A 27,480-nucleotide genomic window follows, 5' to 3' on the forward strand; every position below is an offset into this window, starting at 1 on the left:
GTTTACAATTTAATAAGTCATCAATTCTGTTTAGACATTGTATTCCATATTAAAGGAAGGAAGTCGTAAAAACAGCCTCTGACAACAGCTTTTAGTTTTCGTCGACATTCCTTAATCACAAGTGGGAAATTTTGTCTTTGATTATATCCCAAAGGGAATCACAGGTTCTAAATCTGGATAACTATATTAGCGGCCATTGAATTTCAGAGAAATTACCTACCGCTCTTAAAATGTTCATTTAAAAAGTCCGTTACCGAATAAATGTAATGAACTGGAGCTTCATCTTGCTGATATAAAATAACAGTTAATTCTATACCTTTATGTGTATATTTAACCAAATTTATAAAAAAAAAGAAAGGTTCTTGATTCGATCAGTATGATCTTTTTTAACGTTTATTAAAGCCTTACTCTTAACAGTTGGTAAATGATTCTTTTCGTTTGATGGTCCAATAGTAAGTTTTCCAAAATAGAATCAATGGAAAATTCTTTAAATAAAAATAACATTTCTTACTTTCGGATATTATAGTGTTATGATATATACCCTAAGTCAATCTAATATTCAGTGTATTTTTACCTAAAACTTCAAGAAAAATTAATGTATTAAAAATTTAATAATATCGATTGCTTCTACCCCAGTATCGACTATCTTAGTTTCAATAATAGTTATTTAACGAATATTCTCAACATTCTTTTATTTTTATTATTTTTTTTTAGTGGATTTCTATAGAATTTGGAAATCACTACTACACCGGGTCATGTTTAGATACAAAGGTATATACAAGATTTTTTCGTCTCCTTTACCGGATGTAAATTTCAAATTATTTTGACGAAATTTGGTGGGGGCGATTTAAACCTATTGGTAATAGAGCCCTATTGATTTTTAAGAGAATCGGTTAACAGCAACTGGAATTTAAAAAAAGACCGGTTTTTTGGCTACATTTTCAGCTTCTTTTCGTTTTACTAGGCATTTTAAAGTGATTTGGTGAAATGTGGTGGAATGATGTAAACCTAGTAGAAACAGCGAATCGGTTCACTGGAACCGGAGATAAAGGAAAAAACTGGGGTTTTGGGTACATTTTTAAGGAAATCTGCCCTTCTGACTCAATTACGGTGACAGAGTTTTTTTTAAATATTTTTTTGAGTGGCATTTTTTTTTCAATTTGAATTTATAGCAAACGGTGTTTTTTAAGTAAGTTTTTTTTAATATTAAGACTATGGTTTAAATAAAAATAAAACTAACAAATTTAAAATCAAATACATTTTTTTAAATTATAAAACCGCTTAAAAAAGCGTTCTTTAAAAAGATAACGTTGTATTTCATTGTTCTTTAATTTGTGACTGTTTTGGAGTCTGTGTCAAAATCCAGGCTAGTAAGTTGTTTAAAGTTCGTTTTTATTTAGCGCCTATTTCAAATAGTTAAAATTTAATTATGAATTAAATAATAATTTTTATTTTTAGTGCGTTTTTATCAATCAGTTTTATTACTTTTAAAAAAATTTATTTTAGTGTATTTATTCTTCCCAAGTTCTGATATATTATTTCATTTATTTCCGTTTTTATTATATGTATTTATCGTTCATCGACGTTAGCCCACTACTACTAAAAAACAATTTAGTAATAGAATAATTAATCGGGTGTATGATTTGTAATCAGAACATGTTTCTCTTAATTTAATAAACTTTTTTCGTAATTTCACTTTTAAATACGTATTTTAATTAGCAACACTTTAAATGTTTATAGTTTATTCATACAAACCCACCGGGTTGGTCTAGTGGTGAACGCGTCTTCCCAAATCAGCTGATTTGGAAGTCGAGAGTTCCAGCGTTCAAGTCCTATTAAAGCCAGTTATTTTTACTCGGATTTGAATACTAGATCGTGGATACCGGTGTTCTTTCGGGGTTGGGTTTCAGTTAACCACACATATCAGGAACGGTTGAACTGAGAATGTACAAGACTACACTTCATTTACACTCATATAATATCATCCTCATTCATCCTCTGAAGTATTATGTAAACGGTAATTACCGGAGGCTAAACAGGAAAAAGAAAAAAAAAGTTTATTCATACAAATTCATCGGATGAAATTCTTATCGTTAATAATATTTCCTTTTTTTCAACCGAATCAATTATATAGATTTACGTATGTTTGGTCAAATATCCTTTGTTATTAATATCCATCACCATTCTAGTACTTCCTGTAAATTTTTTTTTTTTGCGTAAAAGTAGTACAAAATTGCACCACAATCGTCAACAATCAACAACTAGAAAATGTGGTTAAAAGTCTAAACATACAAAATGTATCATTCATGCACAGTTTACATCTTTTGACATCAGGCTATGTTCTTATAAAATTTTGATTTATTATCCCAGCGGCCATCTATGAACTCGTCAACAGAATAGAACGCCTTAGACATCAAAAGGCATCTTAGTCGAGATTTAAACTGACTCAGAATGGGAATTTGTTTGAAGTCCTATGGGAGCCTATTAATTAATCTGACACCAACTTGCGACGGCAGACTTTCGGAAGCCATTGTTCTGTGCTGTTGGTCACGCAAGTTGTCCCTTCCTCTGGTATCGTAAATGTACATCTCCGTTCCGCACTAAATTGTACTTCGAACGGCAATACAACACAGCATCCAAGATATAAAGACAGGGCAAAGTCAGAAATCTCAGCTCCGAGAAAGCGTCCCTACACGACTCTCTGAATTTTAAAATCACTCTAACAGTTTTCTTCTGTAGCCGAAACACCCTAGGCAGCAAGCTCCGACCACAGTATTTCCAAATTCGAATCCCGTAGGACAAGTGTGGACATATTAGCCCAAAGTAGGCCATTTTCAACAGATCTAAAGAGCAGACACTTGCGAGTTTACGCAGGTCAAAGATGCCCGATGAAACCTTAGTGCAAACTTGATTCATGTGTTTATTCCAGGTCAGCCCTCGATCAAGGTGCATACCCAGGAATCTGGCAGATTCAGATTCCTCCAAGAGTTCATCATCAATCATCACGGAAATTTTCCTGTCATGCTCATGCTCTCGGAGATAAAATTTAATAACGTTCGACTTTGATGTATTGGTCCTTAGTTTATTTCTGAAACGTATCTACCATTATATTATTGTAATAAAGAAATACAAGTCATTGAGCGCCATTAACATGCATAAAACACAACACAAATTGAATTTTACATCCGAATACGAGCGCAATAAACAAATAAATTTTCATGGCCTTTCCATAAAAAAAATATCAGCCAACAAAAACTCGCTTACATCATCATGTGGTATTTGTCTATTGGCAGGTCTCTGGCACTATTGTTGTTCTTCATCTGTTTCTGTCCCATGCGTTTCTTTTCATCTCATCATAACCTTCACTACTCTTTTTGTCATTTATTAAGTTCATCCTCTTCCTTCCTTTTCTTTTTTCACCTTCATGAAGTCTTCAAGAACTGTATTAATTATTCCTCTTCCTCTAATTACATACCCAATCCAGTTTCCTTTCCTCCTTGTGATAGTCACCAATATTATTCTGTTTTTGGTTATTCTTCTTAATACTTCAATACTCTGTCTACCCATTTTATCTCTCCAACTTCCTCCAGACCCACATCTCAGAAGCCTCGATCTTATCTTTTTTCTTTTTCCCCAGTGCCCAAGTTTCTTGTGATACCCAAGGTTTCTTTGCCCGTGTGCCTTCTTAAAAACCGATTCCTTTCTTTGCAGCTTCCATCTTTTTGTGTATCCTTAACCGCATTTCCTCTGCCGATTTATTTTCCCTTTTACCATTATGCCTTTGTTAGCATTTCACCCAGTTTCACTCTCCCTATGCCCTCTATATTCCACTTACTCACCTTCATTGCAATTTGAATTCTTATTAATCTTATTTTCATTAACATCATTAACAGATTATGATCATTTTGTCTGCTACTGGAAGCCCATTTGCTTTCTTTTTCTTTTAAAAAGGCAAATGGGCTTCCAGTTATTTTATATTGTCGACGCCTATATAAAATCAGCAGCACAAGTTATTAAGGATGATCAAAATAACAAATACATTTAGAAGTGTTTTTTATTTTTTTTTTAATTTTATACAATTTAATTTGGATTGTCGTTACAAAAGCTTAAATTTAAAATTAATATTATTATCGCCATTCGTTATGTGCAAGAATTAAGCTGAATAATATAGCTCAAAATATAGTAATGTATTTTGATGAATCCTTCCTGTTTGTTTTTTTCCTTGGAACTATATGTTGTTTTTCATACTTTAAGATCAGTTTGAAGTTTGTTAAGCCTCGGTTTTTAAACCGAAATTCACTTTACTGTGTGTAAAGGTATCCTGTAATCCTACAAGAATATAAACATTGAACGAACATTTCTATATATCGGTCGATGTTCATTTAATCGCTTTATTAAACAACATTCAAGGTTCCCTTGTCACGTTTTATCGTGATCTTTCGTTTTGTGTGTACGTCTTGATAATAACTATTAGTAGTAAAGCAGCGTGACTTTTGTTTTATTATGTCGCACGTACGTACGTGAAATATTTTACTTTCATCAATAATGTAAATTTGAATCAAACGTGTGTAAGATTTTAAAGTTATCGAAACATCAAACAAACAAAATTATATACTGGTCGATCGTTTACTGTGTTGTTACTTTCTACTAGTACTTCATCTGTTATCTAATACTTTTATAATTCAACTATATTTTGGTAATTGAAGATGAAAGTTAAATTTATCAAAGATCGTGATTGGGCAGAGTTACATAAACTATCCTTATTTTACTCGTTATAATTAAACTCGTTAATTAGATCTTAAATTAATTGGATTTTACATTAAATTATTATTGGTTGTTGTTTGGATAGAGATAGAACAAGTATGTAACGTTTATAGTCGTGGATTTGTCGTAACTAATTTAGATCAGAGATTATTTGAATTTAGATTTTTTTGTGTATCTATCTTTTGTTTGTTGGTAATCTATGTGTTTGATGTTGAATTTCTTGGGATTTTTTAAATTTATTTTTTCTGACAGGCTCATATCGGATTACAATCATATATATTTTTTGTAACAGATGAAATTTAGCGTCTGAAAAATGAAACCCTGATCGAGTTTTTCTATACTCAGAATTTTTTTTTTAAATTGATTTCGCCACAAAGCTTTAAGCTTGTGCGTGGGAAAAATGGAACTTTTATGAAAAATGCTATGTCTGACCGGGTTTCGAACCTGTAACCTCCGAATGAAAGGATGATATGCTTACCACATCGCCACAGAGATCGGCATGAAAAGTAGAGACGCTAACATTCTGCCATCGAAATCGACATAGTCTTCATCTCTTCGCGAAAAGATAATGATTTTCTCGGTTTGTTTTGTATTATCGTTCGCGATAGTCAACATTTTTCTTTGCGTCGATGATAAATAGTTTTGGTGTTTCGTCTTCTTTTAATATTTAATTTTTTTTAAATATTTTTTATTAGATCATTGTTCAAGTTTGTAGTTACTGACTAAATCATGTTATGTTATGTAATAGAGTATTATTGATAATGATTATTATATTGAATAAATAATTAAAGGTTTAAATATTACTTTTCTAGGTGTTCTGTTCTTGTTATTATTTCAAATTGTGCTTAGGTAGGTTTTAAAACTTTTAAGTTTATAATTAAATACTCGTATTTTTTTTTTTAAATAATTATTTTCAGAAATGTTTTTTTAAAAGATAGCTTTATCTTTGAGAATGTTAAAAATCAGATGGGTGGATAAAGTGACAAATGAAGAGGTATTGCGGCAAATAGATGAAGAAAGAAGCATTTGGAAAAATATAGTTAAAAGATAGGCCACATACTAAGGCATCCTGGAATAGTCGCTTTAATATTGGAAGGACAGGAAGGGAAAAATTGTGTAGGCAGGCCACGTTTGGAATATGTAAAACAAATTGTTAGGGATGTAGGATGTAGAAGGTATACTGAAATGAAACGACTAGCACTAGATAGGGAATCTTGGAGAGCTGCATCAAACCAGTCAAATGACTGAAGACAAAAAAAAAAGCTTTATGGTTCTGGCGAGTGAAATTTGAAGTTGTGCGATTTTCTGTTGGTATTTTAGTTATCAGAAATCAAGCAATCAGTTCTGTAGGTAGAAAATTTATTATTTCACAGTTTTGCCGCTAAGCGAGCAATATTTCTTCGTGCAAGTGCTATCTACATATTGTTGGAAGAATGTGATTAAAGTTTCATCTGTAAATTTCTAATAACAATTTTCTTGTTATTTTTTTTATTTTATATAAAACTAAAGCAAAAATCTGTTGTTTAAATTTGTGTCTGTTTTTCTATTTGTACGGGATTGCACATAAATAGCAAAACCTTGTGTACTTAATGAACTTCCATAAAGAATTTATTTTAATAAATAGTTAGCAGATCGATTAAATTCTTACTACGTTTATTTCTTCGCTTAAAATCTATTTCTTCACACTTTAAAGATTTATGGGATGCTCTCTCTTGAAAAATAAATTTTTGATTTTAATTCGTACAGGTTGCATGTAAAAAAAATATTTAGAACAAAAAATAAACCATGTTTTAATTTTATATAAAATTATTTTTTATAAAACATACTCCATAATCATCACATCCAATATGAAATTTAGCATCTTCAGTGGATGAAAATAAAATAACAGTTTTTTATTTGGTTTATTACGATTTTTTTATTGATGGTACATTTAATGGAATCATTTCAAGCGATGAATATTGTTAGCAAATAAAATTTAAACAACTTTCATAGAAACTTTTGAAATTTTAAATGGGTTTCTTCACCCCACTGTTTTTCACAAAACTATTTTCCACTTTGTGGAAAAGAGTTTTTAAAAAAAAACCCTCGTTGAGAGTACATTTTAGTAAAAAGTTAGAGAAGGTTACAAGGTGTGGGGAAGATAAGAATTGAAGCAAATTTTACTCATATTTAATTTTTTTTCATTTGAACAGTTCTCTTCCAGGTAAAATTGGATACTCCATGAGGGGTAGTTTGTAAACTGTTACATCATTTAATTACTGAACAATTCAGGTTTCACTTAAGCTTAACTAATTAAGTGAAGTTTAATTTTATAAGCTTTTTGTTTTCTTCACTTGTGACATCTCTTTCATAGTATCTGAATTTTTTATTAATGGGCTTTAACACGCGTGCGCACGCTCATACAAAGAAAGAGGGAGAGAGAGAGAGAAGTTAGTTAATGTATTTACATAAACTTTTGATATTATTTTAACCAGTTTATTAATGTGTATTTAGTTTGTTTATGCATGTATAGTTTTTTTAATTATTTTTTTTACTTTGATAGTAGTTGTTGCTTTGTTGGTGTGTCAGATTCAGGGAGTTGGTTGTTAGTTTTTTATTCTTTTTGAAATGTGGAGTGGGGAGTTATATAATTCTACAGGTCACTCATCGGAGTAGTACTGGTTTGTTGCTTATGTATATTGTGCAATACAAAAATATTTTCATGCTGTTGTTTTTATTTGTCCTGTCTGCTCTTTGAGTAACTTGTATTAGAAAGTACAATAATAACTTAGCATATATTCATTTATAATTTATTTGGATAGCATGTAAGATTTTATAGATTAAGAAGTAGGCTCATTCCGCTGTCAGTTAAAACTAAACAATCCGGCTTTTGATATATATTTAATGTGAAAAAAGGCTTCAACTGATCTATATATGATTTTATTTTTAAAACCACTTAAAATTCAGTTTTTAATTTTTAATCTTTATTATTACTATTATTATTTTTTTTACTGTATTAAAAACTGATTTTGTTTACTGTATTTTAAGTACATGTCTGATTTCTTATGAGAGAAATTAGAATTTTTATTTTGCTTATGTATTAACAACGATGCAAGTTTTAATAAATTTTATAACTAAATTAATAAATTAAACTACGTATTAATTCACAGTAACATCAAACTCTTTATTCCTTAATGTAAAATCAAAAACTACAATGGATGAAAGAGTTTAATAAGAGAGAAAAAACAATTTCAATTTTTTTTTTTATTTGAATAAGGTAAAAGTACTCTGAATTTTCTGTATCTCTTTTCTAATAGATATATATTTATGTACTCAAATAATTTTGATTAAGGTTTTGTGAATTGTGACTAATTTGTTGATTTTTTTTTTTTTTTATTACATTTCAGTATGTTTTGTAATAAAATATTATTACAATTTAATTTATTTTTTATTTTGTAATTAAAATTGTGTACATTTTTTATTCATTGATATTTTTATACTGTATCAGTTTTTATTCCTTATTTATAACCTATTCAGTAGCAATATTTATTTTCTTTTACTTTTATTGAAAATAACATTTTTCAATTAGTACTTCATGTTGATATTGTTTATTCTTCTATTTCACATATGAACTACTCAGTTATTTTTTGTTTCTTTTGTTTTAATATTGTTTTATATTATTATAATTTATTCTTTTTAAAATTTTTACTTTTTTTTATCAGTTTTTCTTCCATCTCTCTAATCCTTTTCTCTTATTTCTATTAGTTTTCACAGAATTAAAATAACTTTTTTTATTGTAACTAGAATTTTTATTTTAATCAAATTTCTCTTCTGAAATTAATGGAAATAATGAAATTTTATAATTATAGAAATAAAATAAAATTTACCATTTAGTCAGTGATAAGTAAGTGTACATGTTTACTGTTTTTGAAGACTCAGAAAATAAATTTCTATTTTTAACATTATAAAGAAGCATAAAATGCTATAAACAGGAAGTGCAAACTGGCGAAAGAAGAGTGGATTAAAGAAAAGTGTTCAGAAGTGGAAAGAGAAATGAACATTGGTAAAATAGACGGATCATACAGGAAAGTTAAGGAAAATTTTGGGGTACATAAATTAAAATCTAAAAATGTGTTAAACAAAGATGGTACACCAATATATAGTACGAAAGGTAAAGTCAATAGATGGGTGGAATATATTGAAGAGTTATACGGAGGAAATGAATTAGAAAATGGTGTTATAGAGGAAGAAGAGGAAGTTAGAGGAGGATGAAATGGGAGAAACAATACTGAGATCTGAATTTAAGAGCATTAAAAGATTTAAATGGCAGAAAGGCTCCTGGAATAGACGGAATACCTGTAGAATTACTGCGCAGTGCAGGTGAGGAAGCGATTAATAGATTATACAAACTGGTGTGTAATATTTATGAAAAAGGGGAATTTCCATCAGACTTCAAAAAAAGTGTTATAGTAATGATACCAAAGAAAGCAGGGGCAGATAAATGTGAAGAATACAGAACAATTAGTTTAACTAGTCATGCATCAAAAATCTTAACTAGAATTCTATACAGAAGAATTGAGAGGAGAGTGGAGGAAGTGTTAAGAGAAGACCACTTTGATTTCAGGAAAAGTATAGGGACAAGGGAAGCAATTTTAGGCCTCAGATTAATAGTAGAAAGAAGATTAAAGAAAAACAAACCAACATACTTGGCGTTTATAGACCTAGAAAAGGCATTCGATAACGTAGACTGGAATAAAATGTTCAGCATTTAAAAAAAATTAGGGTTCAAATACAGAGATAGAAGAACAATTGCTAACATGTACAGGAACCAAACAGCAACAGTAACAATTGAAGAACATAAGAAAGAAGCCGTAATAAGAAAGGGAGTCCGACAAGGATGTTCCCTATCTCCGTTACTTTTTAATCTTTACATGGAACTAGCAGTTAATGATGTTAAAGAACAATTTAGATTCGGAGTAACAGTACAAGGTGAAAAGATAAAGATGCTACGATTTGCTGATGATATAGTAATTCTAGCCGAGAGTAAAAAGGATTTAGAAGAAACAATGAACGGCATAGATGAAGTCCTACGCAAGAACTATCGCATGAAAATAAACAAGAACAAAACAAAAGTAATGAAATGTAGTAGAAATAACAAAGATGGACCACTGAATGTGAAAATAGGAGGAGAAAAGATTATGGAGGTAAAAGAATTTTGTTATTTGGGAGGTAGAATTACTAAAGATGGACGAAGCAGGAGCGATATAAAATGCCGAATAGCACAAGCTAAACGAGCCTTTAGTAAGAAATATAATTTGTTTACATCAAAAATTAATTTAAATGTCAGGAAAAGATTTTTGAAAGTGTATGTTTGGAGTGTCGCTTTATATGGAAGTGAAACTTGGACAATCGGAGTAAGAAAAGATTAGAAGCTTTTGAAATGTGGTGCAATAGGAGAATGTTAAAAATCAGATGGGTGGATAAAGTGACAAATGAAGAGCATTTGGAAAAATATAGTTAAAAGAAGAGACAGACTTATAGGCCACATACTAAGGCATCCTGGAATAGTCGCTCTAATATTGGAAGGAGAGGTAGAAGGGAAAAATTGTGTAGGCAGGCCACGTTTGGAATATGTAAAACAAATTGTCACGGATGTAGGATGTAGAGGGTATAGTGAAATGAAATGACTAGCACTAGATAGGGAATCTTGGAGAGCTGCATCAAACCAGTCAAATGACTGAAGACAAAAAAAAAAAAAGAAGCAGATATCTCTGAGAAAGTACTCAATGTAGACACCAAAAGTAAAAAAAAAAAAAAAAACAGTAATGATAAAACTCTTAAAAATAATTTTAATAAATTAATACATTTTGCTATTAGGATGCAGTTTGTTAAATTATTCATATTATACAAATTCTAATAGTTGAGCAACATTCATCGGTTAATATTGGGGGCAGTTTGGGATAAATGTAGGCTGCTGTTTTCAACAGCAGTTTTCAGAAATGCATTGATTATACTCCTTTACTACTTTCCTCTCCTGTGCTTTTAATGGCTGTTCAACTAACAGTTACAGGATAGTCATCCTTTACATTTATTTTATTTTCAGCAGTAAGCTAAACTTCAACTTTGAGAAATCCTTTGATTTAACTTTATTCAAATGAAAAAAAAAAATTGAAATTGTTTCTTCTCTCTTATTAAACTCTTCTTTCATCCATTGTAGTTTTTGATTTTACATTAAGGAATAAAGAGTTTGATGTTACTGTGAATTAGTACGTAGTTTAATTTATTAATTTAGTTATTAAATTTATTAAAACTTGCATCGTTGTTTAAAGTATACTTAAATGTGTAAAATATTTTAAAATTAACACTTCCAAAATCATTTTACTGTTGAGGCCACTAATTTTATTTAATTTGACATATTTTCTTCTGTATTATTTCATATATATTAATTATCTTTTATGTTAATTTGAACTAGGGTGGGTTTAAAAGTACTCCCCTCCACAGTGAACTACAGTTTGTGTGTGTCAGTTAAATACATAAAAAAAGGTTGTATTTGAAGAATTATGTTTTATGAATATTTGGTGGAAGACTGAATTTTATTCTATGTTGATGTTTAAAATTTTCTGTATATGGTTGTGAGTTTCTATTTATATGAAGAAAGTTTGTGGGAATTATGAAAAATTATGCTTAGTAGTATTTTGTTTTTCTTATCTTTCCACAATTATGCAGTTTCAACTCTCCATAACCTTGTAAATAAATTATATAAAAAATAATTGTTTAAGATTATTGATTAACAATTTTGTTAATAATAATACCTGTTATATAATATTTACATTTTTTTTCAATAAGAACTACTTTTTAAAAGCATTTGCCATTTCGATTCCAGTAAAGATATGAAAATTAATTTTGTTTTGATTTGTGTTATAACGAGAGTGTTATTTACATTTATAGTTTTATAATTTTAGTTCACAAGAATGGGGAAATAGGTTGTAAAGGAAAGAAGAATTTTAATTAAAATTGCTGGGAATCTTGACAGTCATTTTAATAAATTGCCAAACGATTTAAAAACCTTACCATTAAAAAACTCTGAATTTTCTGTATCTCTTTTCTAATAGATATATATTTATGTACTCAAATAATTTTCATTAAGGTTTTGTGAATGTGAGTAATTTTGTTGATTTTTTTTTTTAAATTTCAGTATGTTTTGTATTTATCTTATCATTATTTCATGTATTTATATTTTAAGTAATTAATATAGTGTTTAATCTCATCTATTTTTTATTTTGTAATTAAAATTGTGCACATTTTTTATGGTATTCTGATTGGGGTTTATCACAGCTTCCCTTGATCCATCCAGATAAATGCTACTGCAGTTTTTTTTTTATCTATGAAACAGCACATCAATCCATCCTTAGTGTGACTATTTATGTATATATTTGTATATGAAAAAGTAGTCATATTTAGTAATAGCAGCGAAAAAGTTCTACCAAAATGATGTCATTACTGTACATGTGTCTTTACTTATAAATTATATCAGAGTTCCTCACTGTTCTTTGATCTATCCAGCTAAATAATGGAAAAGATCTGTTAGTTATTCAAGCAACATTACTTCCCATACCTACCATGATGTAAATTATATATAATTTTGTATTCAACTAGGTTGAATATTTATCTATTGTTAAAATTCTTTTTTGTGGAATTCTTCAGTAATGATATCATATTTGAACTCTTTTAGTCCAATTTCACAAGATTAACTGTTCAGTTTTCTCTCACCCTGTATATGATTGTGTGCACATTTTTTTACCCTTACAGATTTTTCCTTGTAATAGCTATAGATTGAAACTATTGGAGGAAGACCTGATTAGATTATTTCAAAGTATCTAATTAAAAATGTTTTGTGTAAAAATGAAAATGTAATTACAATTTCTATATTTTAGGATAGTAATGTGTATTGTACAACCACTTTCTTGGCGAACAAAATGAAGGTTTAAGGTTTAATGAAGGTATATTTTGGATTCTATCTGCATTTCAGTGAACTTCACATAGTGATTGGCAAGAGTGTATTTGGTCCAGTGAAGAAGGTGACAGAACACCACTTCATTCCTTACTTTTCATAATAAATCTGGCATAATATATATGTTATTGTTTAAAATGAGTACGCTGTATTTGGGAGCTGCTTAATTTTTTACAGATTACTTACAACAATTTTGATTGTGGCAGCTAACATACATGCTTTTTACCTTGAAAATTATATGGAATTTTAATGAGAATACTGAATATTCAATTACTTAAATGATATTCATAATAAGGAGAAAAATATCAAAGAAATTATATCTTAATAATATATAGAAAGAAATGAGGTAGATAAATAAGATTTTTTTGTGTTTCATATTTATATATTTTTTTGTTTCTGTTTTTTATTTATCTGGTTTTGACCTCATTTCATTACAATCGTCTTAGTATTTTTACTTAAAAAAATCTAACACAATTGAATTGAATTATTGTATTATTCATACTTCGGTTTTCAATTTAAAAATTCTGCAGTAGTTTAAAGCTATAAACTGTAATGTTTATGGATAAATTATGAAATGCAGATAAAAAATAAGAGGTGGTAATACTAAATAGATTTCATATTTTAAAGTACCAGTAAAGGACCTTAGATTTTCTCTAGAAATTAATGCAATACAATTTTTGAATGTTCTAGTAGATAAATATGTAAAAACAGTAACGATCGGTTAGGATGAATGGGTTAAAATAGGTGATGGAAGCGGGGAGGTTTTTGTTAATGCAGCTTGGAGGATTTGTTTTTCTATGTCATGGAATAACAAAGCACTCTTATGTTCTTGGTCTATTTTTGTTTATATATGTAAATCATATCATCTGTATTCTGTGCCACATATACTTAATCATCTGCAAAGTTCAGCCGTTTCTGCTTCACCTTTGTTTACTATCTTTCAATTTTGCTTAAATACATGTAAATTAAGAATAGCACGTTCTCTAGCTGTATGAATTGCTTGTAAACCGTGTACACATGTAATATGTATTTTTATGCTTGAATAAATTTTCCTGTTTAAAATTTTTGTATGAAGGTAAGGATGTCTTCATTCTAATCCATATTTTTATTTCCTTCAGATCAGGTAGCATCCTTATTCTTCCAGATAATTTGTAATTTTTATCTTTGATAATCTTCTATTTTTTTTTTTCACTGATCCTTCGTGTAATGCATCTTCTTCTATTGAAGGAGCTTCTTTTCTGTATTGTTGCTCTTATTGAATCTTCCTCCAGCAATCAGCTTATACATTATTTCTTAATTGTATCAAATAGTTTTTTTTTTTAAGTATGGTGAAAATTGGGCTTATCCAGTTTTCACAGAATCTTGACGAATTGACCCCTAAGGACTCCAGAAAACTAAAAAATGGCATTGAAATTTCTGCAATAAAATGTGTGTACATATGTATGTATGTATGTATGCTGGTGTGTAAATTGCCTTATATCTCCAGAACTACTTGACTGATTTTCACCAAACTTGGCTATAATATTTTTATAGTAGGGGCGGGGCGTTGATGGTATTAAATTTTCAATTTAAAAGGTTAGGTGGTGGGGGATGCAGGGGAAAAACAAAATCGTCTCCAGATTTTGCATAATTAAGGTTATATTTTTTTGTTGATAATTTTGTGAATATTAATAAACAACTTTTTAAAAAAGTTTTTTTGCTAAATTTCACCCCATTATATTATATTATATTTCATTGCATTTTTTAAAAATATTTTTGTGAACCGTTATAAAAAAAACATCTTTTGTGTAAAATTTGTTTGCCAAATTGCATCCCCACTCCAAAAAATAGTAATCATTTTGAAATGCTGTAGAAGGCAGTGCAAAGGGTCTTTTTCATTGCAGTTTTTTCTGTTAGCATCTTGTTCAATCCACAAATTTGTTCCCCATCGAAGTGGGGTCTTAACCGAGCCATACCCCTTACATAACCCACATCCCACTTAGTGGCCGGACTAATGCTGTAGTCATCACTGTGTTTTGACGTCACAGCTGAGTGGTAGAATTAAATAAATAAATAATATTTAAGGTGTAAAAATTTATTTAAAGTTGCCACTAGTACCGCCACACCCACGCGAATGAAATACAGTATGTGCGTGCGCTTTAGTTAGAATCATTGAATTAAATAAACAAAAAATATTGCATTTAAATAAAATGATAAATATTTTTAATTAAGTTGTGTGTGTTATGCAGCAGAAAAAAGCCGTGTGATGGGAAAGTCCTACAACTGTTTTGTTAGCTTTTCTGACATTTTATGTATATTAATTTTTGATAAAATGACTTTTTTGTAAATCAGAGACCTGATTTATCTGGCTTTGTTAAATCCATAATTCCTGAGAAATTAAAAATATCAATTAAATATTAATTGCTCATTGCTTAAAATTAATTAGTAACTTAAAATTAATTAATTAATTGATCAATGCTTTGACATTTGCTTTGTTTATTTTTCACAATCTCCATGAGTTTGAACATTTTCACCTCATATCTTATTGGTGCACTTAGTTTTCACCATTAACTTTTTCTTGTTTCAACCCAAATTAATAAACTTTTCTTAAACAAATTAAATGCCTTTGTTTCTTGATCGAAAATACCATTCATAGAATCCAGTTAAAAAAATATTTTAAACTTTCCAATAATTCTAAACAGCAGTGTCACAATCCTCAGTACTTTGAAATAGGGTTGATTAAAATTAAAAACGTCTGCATTGATTATAACAACTGTAAAATCTTTGTGGGTTATATTCTTATATATTTATGGACCTTATTGTGTTATTGTTTAATAGTAAAGATAATAAAAAAGGGTTTCATTCATTAAAATTGTTATAAAATGATTTACTCAGGCTATCTTTAAAACTTGTAAACATTCAAACTACAGACATATTTTTGGTCCCAAACCAATATTTGGTGGTTTCATTGTATTTATTAATTTTTTATTTATTGGGTAACAGTTTTTTTCTCGTATTCACCCCTTTTAAAACTGCTATATCTTTTGTACTTTTTTCCATCCTTTATATTTTTCTGCTGAATTTTTCCTAACTAACTGTGTCTTTTAGTATTTTAGGTGTTGATGAGCAAAATTATAATCTAGTTCATGTATTCACATACAATAAATTTTATGTCATGGTAATTACTTGAGCAGACAAAAAAGCATGGCAGCAGTAACTTCTTTAACTATTTTTTTTTATGCTTCACTTAAGCTTGAAACTTGTGCATGTGGAATAAAAATTTTGTAGTGTATGAAAAATGCTACTGACCAGATTTTGAACCCAGGAGCTTTCGAATGAAAGGCTGAGCCATTACTGCTCTGCAATGGAAGTCAACAAGTTTTCAACTTTATTTTTTCACATCTGTATCAGCTGCAGTTTGATACAGATATAAATAAAATTGTTATATACTATTTAATTACGAGATTAAATAATGTGTTTTAATATCAGTTTTCCTACTGTAATTCATCATGTACTATACTTGACTGTTATGTTAATTACAATGAATTAATACATAGTTGTTATTTTTTTAAATGTGGATGCTAATATTGAATTTATTAATAGTACCTCTGCTTTACTGTTATGAAGTCAGGTCTTCAATTACTGATTTCTAATAGTATATTTAATAAAACATCTGTTTTACATATTTACTGTTTATAAATATTTTGTCTTATTATTTCTGTTACAGAAGTACAATACACTGTCAGCAGTCAAGTTGCGTATACATTACAAGCATTTTGGGGTGTTTCAATACGTGAATTACATTTATTCTTGTGGCGACCATGGAATGCTATTAATGCTGCTGCTCAACATGATATCCTGTTAAGTGGGCATTATCAACAGAAAGGACCTTGTATTAGGTGTGTATCAAATCATGTGGAAAGTATGATTAGTCTAATTGGTATAATTATTATTAAAAATATCTATTTAATCTTTATTATTGTCGGTTTCATATAACCATGTAGGAATCTACAGGCTACTTCTTCCATTTTTCAGAAGTGTCTGTAATTTTTTTCTGTTTATTAGAAATTTTTGGATCATTTCACAAACATATGTGTTTTATCAATTAACAAAACAAACATTTTAGACTTTATACGCACTTCTTTGAAAATAATGAATTAATGATATTAAGAATACTTTACAGCATATCATTTTATCAGTCGTTTATTATACTAGTTTTAGTATTCATAATATGTAATTATAGTATTTTGTAAGTGAATATTCATAAGTTCCATTTGAATGATCTTTGTCAGTTTGCTATAGTATAAAGAATTACTTTATTTCTAAGTAATTAAATACATCTTTTCTGTTTCTTTTGTACCATTGGAAGGTGGTTCCTTCAACCACTTCCTAAGTTATTCTGTATTGGACCATTGTCTTAACCTCTCTTAGATTCATTCATATTCACCATATCAGTCACATATTTCCCCCACTCAACCCTTGCTGTTCCCGTCCTTTACTTTCTCTCCTTAGCATGGTTTCATGATCATAGCATTTCTCTATTTCATTTGTAAACTTACTCTATTTTCTGGTGAGAGAAGTGTTGTAACATTTTCCAAAAGTACTTTTTTCTAAATTTTTGTAGTCTAGTTTCATATGTTTAGTCTGGATAGTTTTTGGCTTTACTTTCTTATAAATAATTAGGTTGATGGGGCTGTCTCCTCTATCATACCTAATTAAATTAAAATCCTAGATTAAAGAGAAAAATAAGATCGTTCAAAAGTAATAACCAACAGACAAAAGAAAAAAAGCAGAAACCTAGAAAAAGGTTTTAATTGTTGTCTTTGATAACCAAAACAGAGAAAAAAGGAGATGTGTATTTTTACTTTAAAAGATTTCTGTTTTAGTAGGCATCTCCTCTTGAAAAGATTTGTCTGTAGTCTAGAGTAGTATTACAAAAATCAATGAATGCTAGCTAACATTAAATTGAGCACAGAATTGATGTCATCATGATTCATCATTTAGCTTTTACCATTTAATTTCCTTCAAACAAACAACAGCAATCTTCACAGTCATAAGATAAATTGATTTGTAAAATTCCAGTAACAGCTGAAGGTAATATGATTTTTAATTAATTTTTCTTACAACATGTGCTTTGGATAATATTATTAATATTAAATGTAATTTGTATGCATATTAATATAATATATATGCTCATGAAAATGAGTAGACATCTGTTATTAGTATGTAGCATCATTTTTACAATCTTATTGTTTACTAAATCTACATACAATTTATCTTGAGATACTGTAAAAAAGATATATATTTTATAGATGGGTAAATTTGATTAATGTCAAGAGCAGTTCAATAAATCAATAAATTTCATACAAAATAGAATTTCAAGTAAGGACAGGATTTATTTACATGTAGTTAATCATAAAAACCAGAATTCAGTCTCATTGACAAAAGACACTATAATGATCGCTAATATTTACACCTTTAATAACTGGTATTGTATTACTGTGAGGATAAGATTAGTCTAAAGTTCTTTGACTGCAAATACCTTTACTTTTTACAAATAAAACTATCATAGCAGTTTATGAATGAGGTTAATACTTTATTCCTTTCGCTAATTGTATATAGTAACTGACCAAACAACCTCCTGCATTCTCCCACTGTCCATACTGGGGTGCTTGTGACGTCACATCAAACGCTACCCTGACCCTGCAGTACTACATGTTGACAGATAACTTTGCAATTGTGTCAACTACTTATGCTTATACTTGCCTCAAACACTACTCGCTGAATACTCCTTGCAGAATACTCTTCGCGTAATACTCTTCTTAACTAGTCTTTCCTAGAGTATTTATACTCCTGTCCTCTTGACCTGCGAAACCAGACCCAAGTTGAAGCATGCCAAGTGCATGGTCGTCCAAGTCCTTACATTTTCCCATGAATTCATACTCTGTTCAATAATTCTTCATATGGAACAGCATCTGTTTTAGGTATGTCGTTGGCAGTATTATAAAGAATGATTGTTAAATGTACCTGTTAGCCTTAGCAAAAGGATTCCTTTTAGTCCCCTTCTGGATTCCTCCCATTGTTATATTTTCTACCACTTCTTCTTAATTGTTAGGAATCCGTTACACAGGTCCGTTGTACTGATCTTGTTACAATGTATGTAGAATAGAGTATATCTTCAAGTTTCATTCTTGCCTAACACTGTTAGTTTCTGATATTCTCACTAGGTGCCACACTTGAAAGAGTAATTTCATTATTCATTTTGGAGTCATACACTGGTGCAGAGTGTGCTCAGTGTTGTTTATAGTTTCATGAATCCAAATCGGGTACTACCATTCGGAGACAATTTATAACTAAATATCGTAAGCAACCAACCCAAAGACAGTCTGTCATGCATGGTACAGTCGTTTCATTGAAACAAGTTGTGTATCACGTAGGACACCAGGTCAAGGTTGACCTTCAGTTTCTGAAACAGCAATTGAACTATTGCGGCTGACATTCATTCATAATCTTGGTAAATACGTGCCAGATTAGAATTGAATATTCCTAGGGTACAGTATGGAAGGTATTGCATAATTGGCTATCATTTAAACCCTACAAATTACAACTGATACAAGCTTTGAGTGAAGATTAAGAAAAAAGAACTGAGGTTTGTGTAAACATGTTAAAAAAAATTAAGACTGAAGATAATTATCTTACTAAAATTATATTCAGTGATGAAGCAACCTTCCATACCAGTGATAAAGTGAATTGACATAATGTTCGGATATGGAGTTAGCGGAACCCTTGTCACACAATCGAACATGTATGAGACTCACCTAAGGTAAATGTTTTTTTTTTGCTGTAAGCAGTAATAAAATTTATGATCCTTTCTTTTTTGCTCAGTGAACTGTAACTGTTATACTTACCTGAACATGCTTAGAAATTATCTAATGCCACAATTACAACAGGATTTGGGCACAGAATTCATTTTCCAGCAAGATGGCATGCCACCACATTATCATCGTGTAGTTGTCGCGTATCTCAATAGTAAAGTCGCAACTTAGAAGGTGTGTTGAAACAATTTACTAGCCATCATGATTGCCTGATGTAATTCCACTGGACTTCTCTGCATGGGGTTACGTTAAAGACAGAGTGTTTGTTCTTCTGCTTCCAGGAAATGTTGACAAGCTGCGGCACTGAATAACACAAACAGTTGCCACCATAGATCAAGACATACTTTATAGAATTTTACAGGAAATTGATTACAGGGATGTCTGCTGTGTTATAAATCATAGCCATATTGATGTATATAATTTAGAAATACCCTATTAATTGCATTTATTTTTTACTGTTCTCATTGTGAGTAAAAAAAAAGAGTTTGTTTACTGATGGAATTAATAAAATATTGATATTTTTATTGCAGTAATTATTTTCCTTTTTTTAGGTTAAAAAGAATATTTATTATTGAGGACAGATTTATGTATACTAATTATAAATAAAATCTAATGTACTGTAATGACCTGTGTTGTACGATTTAGCAATAAGGAAGAGAATTTTAACTGTGGAATGAGGTCCTTATACATACTCAGTGACTGAATAAATATATTTATATTGGGTATACATTTACATAAGGATCAGGTTGAACTTTCCAATATGGTATAATGGTGGACATAGTAACTATCCATCTCATGTATGGTGGGGAGGATGGAGTAGCATTTAAATTCTTGGTTGTATAAGTTCACATGAATGTTGTTTGTATGCTCCAAGTCATTTCTTTTTTATCTTGTGACTTTTAGTTTCTCCCATACTTATGTAATTATTATATTACAAAATATTATTAATGTATAACATTTTTTATTTTTTGGGATTTATATTATTTTAATTTGTGAATCAATAAAATATAATTTTTGATGTCATATGGTTTTTTCTGTGTTTTTATTTATTGTTCTTCAAATTATCATTAAAGTGACCTGTAATAACATATTTTAGTTATATAATCTAAGTTTCGATGCATATATTTTATGTTTGTCTTCAGTTAGACATGATGTCATCACAATCAAGCTGTCATGAGAATTACTTTTATTAACTTTATTATATTTTACTTTATATGTCTTATTATATAATTATATATTTTGCTAATTTGGTTAGTCATGTTTTGTTATTACATTATTATTTTGCGATTACCTTTTAATTTATCGTGTAATTCTTATTACAAATTCTTTGTTTAGATATGCAATTACTAAAGTAATTTTCATATTACAACTATTCAGCATTGTTTAAAATTGTTTTTTTCTTTAAATTTTCCTCATGATGTAATCATTAATACATGTAAGTTTTCATATCTGTATCATTTTCTTTCTTTCTCTCTCTCTCTCTTTCCATGATCTCTTTCATACTCCTCATGCATGAGTTGTGTAACTACAAAAAATAACTTTTTTCTTCCCATAACTAGTTTGATGAGCATCTGAAACAATTTACTTGTATTTAATTTTTTAACAATGCTTTTCTTTGCTCTAAACTTTTATACATGTATACGCTTATATATGTCTGTGTGTGTGTACGCATCTCTCTCTCTCACTGTGTGTGGTGTGTGTGTATGTATGTGTGCATGTGCGCGCATGCACACTATAAAATCAATCTTGAAGCTTAATATTAGTTTAAATGTTACAACTAGCTTGTAGAGCTTCTGTTCTTATTGAAAATTGTATTATTAGTTGTTCACTCGGTTTCTGGGCTGTTCAAAAAAATGTATACATACTTTAAAAGTATGTCATACATACGATATGTTTCAATTCGTGTTGGCTGTGGTTGGCTGTGAATGTGTAGTCCCAACATTCAGCTACAGCAACAGATGTCATTAGTGTTAATCTGTGCAATGCAATGAAGTCAGTTGAAAAAGTGCAGAAACATGGCTGCCATTTGAGGCATGAAAAAACATTCTGAAGTGGTATTGGAAGTTCAAGAATGTCTGTGAAGTGCAATGACAGTTGGGGCAGGAATATGGGACTGAACTGCCAACACATCTAAGCATTGCTCGCTTATGAAATAATTCATTTCTCCAGGACTCATTTTCTGGTCTGGTCTGCCATCAAGGGGACTAATTGGACTGTTCTTTTTATGGTTACTTGGTTATTAGCCAGGCTTACTTGGAGATGCTGGACAGATTAATTTTATTATCTATAAGGCTTTATTTGGTGATGATCCCATTTAACAATGGCGCCTTGCTTCACTTTAAACCAATTATGTGTACCTACCTGGATAACACTGTACTGGGATGTTAGTTTGCCTGATTAAATAATCACCTGTTAATCTAATTTAACCTCTATAGATTTATACTTGTACGGGACCGTTAAGAAAATAGTGTACAATAAGAAGTCATGGTCACTAGTGGAACTACGCCATGAAAGTAATCCCTGTAGCTACTGGAAGATGTCTCTAGGAATGTACAGCATCGTACTCAAAAGTGATTGTAGGCTGGTGGTATGCAGTTTGAGCACTTATTGAAATAGCACAAAGAAACTGTTTCTATGTTGTAACTTTTCTTTTTGTATTGTTGTAATATTCATAGTAATATAACAACTATTCTATTTTAAAGTGTTCTAGATTTTTTTGAGCAGCCTGTTTATTAATTGTGTAGATTCTTATTACTTATGTCTCAAAATAAAAACGAAGTATTCAATAAAATGTGGTTAAGCTTTTGAAAATAAAAAACAGTTAATGTAGGTTAATTAAAATGACTTGCTTTTTAAACATGTGATTTAGTTTTTAGATGAAAAAGTTCAACTTTATATGATGCACCTTGGTCACCAGTTTTACTCTTTGTGTGAAGAGATGCGCACTTTAATACAATGGATGTTATATAAGGAAAGAGAGTAGGGAAATATAGGTGGAGTGGTAGGAAGTAGTGGATGATCAGTCTACAAAGGGACCGCTTCTGCTTCTAATCAGAATAAATCAGAGGTAGATTGTCCTTATGTTGGTAGGGGTAGATCTAAACTTTACTTCAAACTAAAAAAAGAATGATGATGCATTTTATCTTACCTCTACCGTGTGACTGTGGTAATGGACATATTAAAATGAATCATTTTGGTATGTATTTCATCATAAGATTTATCAAAATTTCTCTCCATGAAGGTGTCAGTTAAAATGCTCAAAAATGAATAACGTGTGGTGTTCACTGTTCAAATTAAGATTATATAGTAGTGTGCATTACGAGTGTGTACTAGTAATCCCAATCAACAGAGCACTCAATTACAGCATGCACTTTCCATTCATCACTTACTTGAATAATGTGATGTGAAATTACCCAAACATTTTGAACTCATATTAATATTTCAGTTCCAGAGTATGTGTTATTTTTCTATTACAACTTCATAAGAAAAAAGTATACTTTAATTGAACATGTGTGTGTTATTAATTAAAATTCCTATACTAAATATTTGGTTGTTTAAATACTTGTATTTTTTAAACCATCTCAATTTAGTCAGAAAGGATGTGTTAAAATAAAATGCTTATTTTATTGTAGTACTAATGCATTCTTCAGCTGCATCAGCAGATTCAGATTTTAGTATATCATTTAGCTGATACAGTTGCAGACTGCAAAAGTGCTTCTGTAAGGTAAGTGTTTCAACACCATACCTGTTCTTACTGTATTTTGATGTTAAAATGTATGAAAAGTTTTCATAACATAAAGAAAGTGAATAAAATGTTTGAAATGCGCCGTAATTAAAATGAATAAAAATCGCCCATGAACAGAAAAAAATATCAAGTTTAATATAAACTTATCAGTTTAAACAGAATTAACTTTTAAAATTTATGTTATCATTGTCAGTTATGAAAAACTGTATTACTTAAATAGTTTATAATGGTTGTCACTTTATATTATGTAGTTACTATGACCAAATAAAAACAGATCATAACTACAAACATATTTTACATGTAATGATAGTAATGCAACTGATACAGTATCTTGTAACTGAGGATGAATGGATCTTTAAAGCTTATATTGTTGAAATTGGTAAGGTTATACTAAACTAGCAATTTTGGTCTATCCATAAGTGAATACGAGTATTATTTTTATTTTTATTACATTATGCATATATATACATAATATGTATACGTAATGTAATATACGAGGTCTGTTAATAAAGTAATGAGACTGTTTCAGAGAAACGTTTTATTTACAATCCAATTATTCATGAACTCTATCACCTTTGAAATAGTTTCCTTGAGAAGACATGCAATGCTTCAAACGGTTTCCCACTCATCACAGCAGTGTTGGAACTCAGAAACCGGTATATCCATCAGATGGTTGGTTACATTTTTTTAAAATGTTTTTTAGTGTTCCAAAATGGTGTCCTTTGAGATGTCTTTTTAAAGTCGGGAACAGGAAAAAGTCGTAGGGACTCAAGTAACTCTTTTCTGCAGCCTTTCAAGAATTTCTCGGTAACGTATTGATTTTCAGTCTATCCTGTAAACAAAAACTCTGTATGGACAGTGCCATTACTATCGAAGAAATAAATTAGCATAGTTTTGATTTGCTCATTTTTGCTTTTTTGGGACGTGGTGAGTTTGAAGTGTGCCACTCTTTGCTCTGATGTTTTGTTTCTGGGTCGTACTCATATATCCAAGATTCATAAACAATAATAACATTTTTTAGAAAATCAAGATCAGTTTCAATTCGCTCTAGAAGATCGTGGCACACTTCCACCTTGTTGTTTTTCTGTTCAACAGTGAGGTTTTTTGGGACCAATTTTGCACAAACTTTTTTCATGTCCAATTCGTTTGTTAAATTTGATGAACTGTGGTATGGTTCAAATTCAATTGTTCTGCAATCATTCTGATAGTTAATCGCCAGTCATATCGTATCAAGTGTCTGATTCGCTTAACATTGTCGTCACTTTTTGACGTTAACGGTCTTCCAGAGTGTTGATCGTCCGCAACTGATTCCCGGCCATCTGAAAATGCTTTAAACCACCTAAATACTTGTGCTCGTGACAAAGCGTTATCTCCATACGCCCTTTTCAATTTTGAAAAAGTTTCAGTACCATTCTGGCAGAGTTTAACCCAAAACTTGATTGCACAACGTTGTTCATAATTAGTATCAATAATTTTTGTAACGCACAACAAAGCCCTGTTTTACGAAAAGTTTATGTCCTACGTAACAACAATAGAATAAAAATATTAATACCTAATATAAATCAGTTGTTCATATAACCATATGTTTACTAGTAACTTTATAGTGTTGCCACTTCGGCTGCCAAAAAAAACTAGTTTCATTACTTTATTACAGACCTCGTATATAATATATAATACTATACAATGAGACCGGAAATGTTCCGTTACAGAGTTACGTTTAGCAAAAGATTTTGTCCTGATTTTTCGGCAGAGTGAAATAAATCACATTGAAGTTCTACGAACACAATTTATGCGGTAAATTTTATGGTATCTTATGGTTTTTGACCTGACAAATTGAATAATACAGGTTCCAGAATCATACCTCCAGTACTTTTCATAATATCCCACGTTAAACAGAATAATTTGTTGTTTAACATTTTTTTTTTTTACTTTTGTAAAACAGAAAGTTTGTTAAGTGACTAATAAACGCGTAAAATGTATATCAAAACTAGTAGATAATTTCTTATAGACAATAAAAACCACATACAAGTTCAAGAAATTTTATTTTATTTTGGTTTTTATAAACACTTTTGTATATAGAGCATATCACGACATTCCCCAGGGACTTTCATAACCTATTCTAATAGTAAAAATAATGGAAAAATATATATAAACATATGTGCGAGTTAAGTGAGAAAGATTTCGTTCAGATTTCAGCTACCAGGTGTAATGAGATAGTACTGAAATTTTTAGCACGTTACTTAAGGGGCAGAATTAGTGATTTCTTATATTTTTTGACCTGAAAAATCGAATAAAATAGGTCCCAGAACTGTATCTGCAGTAGGTTTTTTTAGAAATCAGGGGGGAAACCAATAAATTGTGGTCAAAAACCGTTTTTTGTGTTTGATATACAGTAACATTGTTAAATGGGAAACAGATTCACTATCTAGTAGAACTATCAGTAGAACCCTGATAATTCGTCTCATTCAGTAATTCATCATCCCTCTGGCAAATTTGTTATTTTTATTTTGGAAGTACAATAGTTATACACAAAAGTAAATTAAATTTCTAATTACTTATAAAAAATACTCTTATCTATTTAGGCCTACAGCATAATTCACCCTTAATTGTGACTGGTGTTTTTATATGAGCTTACTGTATGTTATGTATAAATTACAGTAATGACATGAGAAAACTGATTTATTTTACATATCTTTCATTCGTATTAACATGTTCATTTGGGCGTTATTATCTAATCAATGTTTACATATTTCTTAGTGAGTATAATACTTTATCAAAAATACTATATTACATCATTTCCTTCCCGTTTCTGAAATTCATTACAGTAGTGAACTTTGCGTCATTTCAGTCAGTTGTTTGTACTAGTGTCATACGTATTACTATACAGTGTACTTCTGAAGCAAAAATGTTTAGCAAACATGTAAAAAAAAGTCTAGCAAATAAGTTATAAAAGTTTGAGATTTTAATGAAAGGTTTTAGATTTTTTAATGAAAGGTGCCAAAGATGAAGAATTCGATGATAATCCAGTGAGTAAAATGAGCAGCAAATCGGGGAGATGCTGATGAAATGCATTGAATGGTATTCTGTTCAAAATGAAGCTCAGCTGGGGTGAAGTTAATTCCTATATAACAAGTTCATCAATTCACATTAGAAAAAGAAAGGAATGTTAAAGTGCAAAGAAAAATTACAGATTTCTTTAAAAAGTAAAATGAATTGTAAATATGGAAACATAAATTTAAAAACACTACCTTTTAGGTTATTCGTTTTATAGAAAGAAGTGCTTAAATAACAAAACATAGGCCTACAATATTCTGTAGTTATTGTGTGTGAGTCTTTGACTTAGGGAATATAGTGTTGTATGTGTAGTGATTTTTTTTTAAGTATGATACAGTATATATGTAATTTTTATAAAAAATTGTGTTTATTAATGGTTTATTTGTGTAAATATACTGCATGTTGCAGTATAATAAAATTTAAATGTTCAGTAGAATACTATAGTTAAATTTCATCAGTCTTCAGTCTTTTTATGACTCGTTTCTTAAAGAGATGAGGGGGTGATAATGATTAGGCTAATAAAGCGTTAATTTGTATGTAATCAGACTTTTGTTACACTATTTGGTAATTGGTTATTTCCATTAATTCATCATCCCCCTCGGTCACAAAGATGACAAATTATTGGGGTCCTACTATATATATATAAAAACCATTTTAAGAATTTAGGGGATGTTCCCCCACATCGATATAAAGGAAAAATTTTATATCAACATATGTCTGGAAATGCTTAGTTTTCCTTACCATTACTCACTATTTTGTATTTTTAACATAAAAATTTATTTCTTAAGAATGGATTCTATTCATCTAAAATGAATACATTAATATATATATGTTGAACCATAGAATATTTATTTGTTAAACATACAGAAATTATATGTTTATTTTTCTCTCTTTTTATTACACAGATTTTATGTACTTTTTTTAATAAATAATTGAGTCATTCATGCTTTATTTTGATTGTTTATTATGTAAATGAATAATTAAAGAGCTTCTGAAGCTGGTTTATTGTTTCAGAACATTTATTATGTTATAAATATTATGGTTATGTAATGTTATCGTGCATAATACGTAAC

General features: G+C 29.8%; 1 protein-coding gene across 4 annotated transcripts in view; it reads left to right on the top strand.

The window, feature by feature from the left end:
* LOC142325380 (cell growth regulator with RING finger domain protein 1-like) overlaps positions 1 to 27,480 on the top strand; it is a 312,650-nt gene that overhangs the window by 240,202 nt on the left and 44,968 nt on the right. For all 4 annotated transcript variants that reach the window (XR_012756522.1, XR_012756523.1, XM_075367080.1 and 1 more), the window contains exon 3: positions 16,461 to 16,632. Coding sequence is in view for 2 of the 4 variants with exons in the window: in XM_075367080.1 (XP_075223195.1) it covers positions 16,461 to 16,632 (172 nt within the window). In the remaining 2 variants the exon portion in view is untranslated. The remainder of the gene's footprint in view (positions 1 to 16,460; positions 16,633 to 27,480) is intronic.

The sequence above is a fragment of the Lycorma delicatula genome, chromosome 5, assembly GCF_047948215.1.
Source record: "Lycorma delicatula isolate Av1 chromosome 5, ASM4794821v1, whole genome shotgun sequence".
NCBI lineage: Eukaryota > Metazoa > Arthropoda > Insecta > Hemiptera > Fulgoridae > Lycorma > Lycorma delicatula.